Genomic DNA, 3,130 nt, shown 5'->3' on the forward strand with positions numbered 1-3,130 from the left:
CCAGGAGAGAGGGACCGCCCCGCATTGGACCCAGTCTCCACCGGGAACCCCAAACCCCTCCGGGTCTCCACCACCCGCCCCGGCCCGGTCCCCAAAGACCCGGGCCCAGCCCCGCCCCCACCTGGCTCGGTCCCGCTCCCGGTGCCGGTCCCGCTCTCCGCCCGGCGCGGCGGTGACGTCACGGCAGCGCCGTGCGCGGGGGCTGCCGGGAGTTGTAGTTCCGTGGAGGAGCGGGCGGTGACTCCCCCTGGTGGAGGGGCACGGTACCGCCGGGACACCCCCGGGACCCCGCCAAGACCCCCGGTCCGGCCCCGCTCCCGGTGCCGCAGGAAGCTCCGGGCTTTGTCGGCCGCGGCCGGGACCGCAGGAAGCATCTGGTTTCCTCTACGTCCGGCCGGAGRGGTGCCAGGGGCTCGGCGTGGGAGCAAGCACTGCCTGCCCTCCCACGGCTGCGGGGACCGCGCCGTTCCCACCCCCCCATCGGGACAGCCCCGGTGCCTTTCCCGGAGTCCTGCGCAGGGCACACGAGTCTGTGATTCCTTGCCAAACCCCGTGCCAGTGCAGGGGTCTGGTGGCAGCTGGGGTTGAGCCACTGGAACTCCCCAAAGCCCCCCGCCTGCTCCAGCCTCTGTGGCTCTTGAGTCTGCTCCAACCCGCCCGGCTCCGCTGCGCTCTGATTCCTTTGTAGGTCTGAACAAATGAGATGCTAATAGCACATAATTACCCCTCCGGCCACCTCCAGCTCCCCCAAAACCCACCCCAGGCTCCAGAGCCGCGCCCCGCCACACCAGCACACAGCAGTGCCAGGATCTGGGTCGGTAACTGGTGGAGGAGATAAAAAGCTACAAAGAGATGGCTTTATTGGGCAGGGGGGAGTCCCGGATCGGCCGTGGGGAGGGGGCTGCCCCAGGAAGGGGCAGCAGGACATCAATTTCTCTTCCTGCCCTTGCCGACAGCCTTGGCAGGAGCAGCGACGGGCGCTGTGGACTGGTAGAGAGTGGAGGAGATCTTGTTGATGTAGTAGAGGCCGACCATGGAGAAGATGAGGCTGCAAAAGGAAAAGGCTGCTCAGCTGGAGGGGGCAGGAACACGGCAGGGTCACCCCAACACCTTCCTTGGGATCCCACTCTTCCTGCCCTTCATAAATCAACATCTTCCCTGGGATCCCATTCCCCTGCCCCACCTAAACCAACACTTTCCCCTGGGATCCCACTCTTTCTGCCCTTCCTAAATCAACACTTTCCTTTTGGATCCCACTCCCCTTCTTTCCTAAACACTTTTCCTGAGATCCCACTCTTCCTGCCCTTCCTAAACCAACACTTTCCCTGGGATCCCATTCCCCTGCCCCACCTAAACCAACACTTTCCCCTGGGATCCCACTCTTTCTGCCCTTCCTAAATCAGCATTTTCTCTTTGGATCCTACTCCTCTGCCTTTCTTAAACACCCTCCCTTGGATCCCACTGTACTGCCCTTCCCAAATCAACACTTTCCCTTTGGATCCCACTCCCCTGCCCCTCCTAAACCAACACTTTCCCTTTGGATCCCACTCCCATGCCCTTCCTAAACACTCTTCCTGAGATCCTACTGCTCTGCCCTTTCTAAATTAACACTTTCTCCTTAGATCCCACTCCCCTGCCCTTCCTAAACACCCTTCCTTGGGATCCCACTCCCCTGCCCCTCCTAAACCAACACTTTCCCTTTAGATCCCACTCTTTCTGCCCTTCCTAAATCAACACTTTCTCTTTGGATCCCACTCCCCTGCCCTTCCTAAACACTCTTCCTGGGATCCCACTGCTCTGCCCTTTCTAAATTAACACTTTCTCCTTAGATCCCACTCCCCTGCCCTTCCTAAACATCCATCCCTGGGATCCCACTCCCCTGCCCCTCCTAAACCAACACTTTCCCTTTGGATCCCACTCCCATGCCCTTCCTAAACACTCTTCCTGAGATCCTACTGCTCTGCCCTTTCTAAATTAACACTTTCTCCTTAGATCCCACTCCCCTGCCCTTCCTAAACACCCTTCCTTGGGATCCCACTCCCCTGCCCCTCCCCTTTCTAAACCAACACCTCCCCTTGGATCCCACTCCCCTGCCCCTCCTAAACCAACACTTTCCCTTTAGATCCCACTCTTTCTGCCCTTCCTAAATCAACACTTTCTCTTTGGATCCCACTCCCCTGCCCTTCCTAAACACTCTTCCTTGGATCCCACTGCTCTGCCCCTTCTAAATTAACACTTTCTCCTTAGATCCCACTCCCCTGCCCTTCCTAAACCAACACTTCCCCCTGATATCCCACTCTTCCTGCCTTTCCTAAACATCCATCCCTTGGATCCCACTCCCCTGCCCATCCTAAACCAACACTTTCCCCTGGATCCCACTCTTCCTGCCCTTCCTAAACCAACACCTTCTCTTTGGATCCCACTCCCTACCCTTCCTAAAACAATACTTTTCCCTTGGATCCCACTCCCTACCCTTCCTAAAACACTTTTCCCTTAGATCCCACTCTTCCTGCCTCTCCTAAACCAACACTTCCCCCTTAGATCCCACTCCTGCCTTTCCTAAACCCTCTCCCTTGGATCCCCCTGTGCTGCCATTCCCACAGCCTCCTGAGGGTCCCTGCTACTCCTGGCCCTGCCCAGCATCCTGTCCCACTCCCACTGCCACCCGTGACCCCTCAGGGTCCCCTTGGCCACTCCCCACCCTCCAGGTCAGCCCTGGACGTACCAAGTGGTCACACAGACACGATGGATGAGGCCAGAGGCAAACAGGGCCAGCAAGAGGCAGGTGAGGACTGTGGAAAACAGGAGAAAACATGATGCTGCAGGGCTTGGTAATTGAGGGGGTCACGACTGCAGCAGCACAATTCCCACTCCTCCAGGCCCAGAAAAAGCTCAGGGGGAGCTGCCACAGTTCCAGGGCAGGGTTGGGACCCTCCAGTCCCACCCTTGGAGCACCCCCAGCCCAGCCAGAGGACTTTGGACACAGATTTGTTCTCACTTCCCTCCTGGGCCCCTGCAGGACTTACTCTCGGGGAATATCTTGGCCTGGAAGCCTTTCCCAAAGATGAGGTTCTCCAGGTTGTTGAAGGCCTGGTTTTAGGGTTAAGGGATGGAACGGCACCCTGCTGTC

At 58.5% G+C, this 3,130-nt stretch overlaps 2 protein-coding genes across 2 annotated transcripts in view; both read right to left on the minus strand.

Moving 5' to 3' along the window:
* DPM3 (dolichyl-phosphate mannosyltransferase subunit 3, regulatory) overlaps positions 1-202 on the minus strand; it is a 2,755-nt gene extending 2,553 nt beyond the window's left edge. Inside the window, exon 1 of the mRNA XM_057384796.1 lies at positions 122-202. The gene's annotated coding sequence lies outside the window, so the exon portion shown is untranslated. The remainder of the gene's footprint in view (positions 1-121) is intronic.
* Positions 203-816: 614 nt separating this feature from the next.
* KRTCAP2 (keratinocyte associated protein 2) overlaps positions 817-3,130 on the minus strand; it is a 5,147-nt gene continuing 2,833 nt past the window's right edge. Inside the window, exons 2-4 of the mRNA XM_057384771.1 lie at positions 3,027-3,095; positions 2,726-2,792; positions 817-1,048 (exon numbers count right to left, since the gene is read on the minus strand). Of these exons, the coding sequence (XP_057240754.1) occupies positions 928-1,048; positions 2,726-2,792; positions 3,027-3,095 (257 nt within the window). The 3' untranslated portion in view covers positions 817-927. The remainder of the gene's footprint in view (positions 1,049-2,725; positions 2,793-3,026; positions 3,096-3,130) is intronic.

Source organism: Malurus melanocephalus, unplaced genomic scaffold (genome assembly GCF_030028575.1).
Source record: "Malurus melanocephalus ecotype Western Australia unplaced genomic scaffold, MMel_1.1 scaffold_746, whole genome shotgun sequence".
NCBI lineage: Eukaryota > Metazoa > Chordata > Aves > Passeriformes > Maluridae > Malurus > Malurus melanocephalus.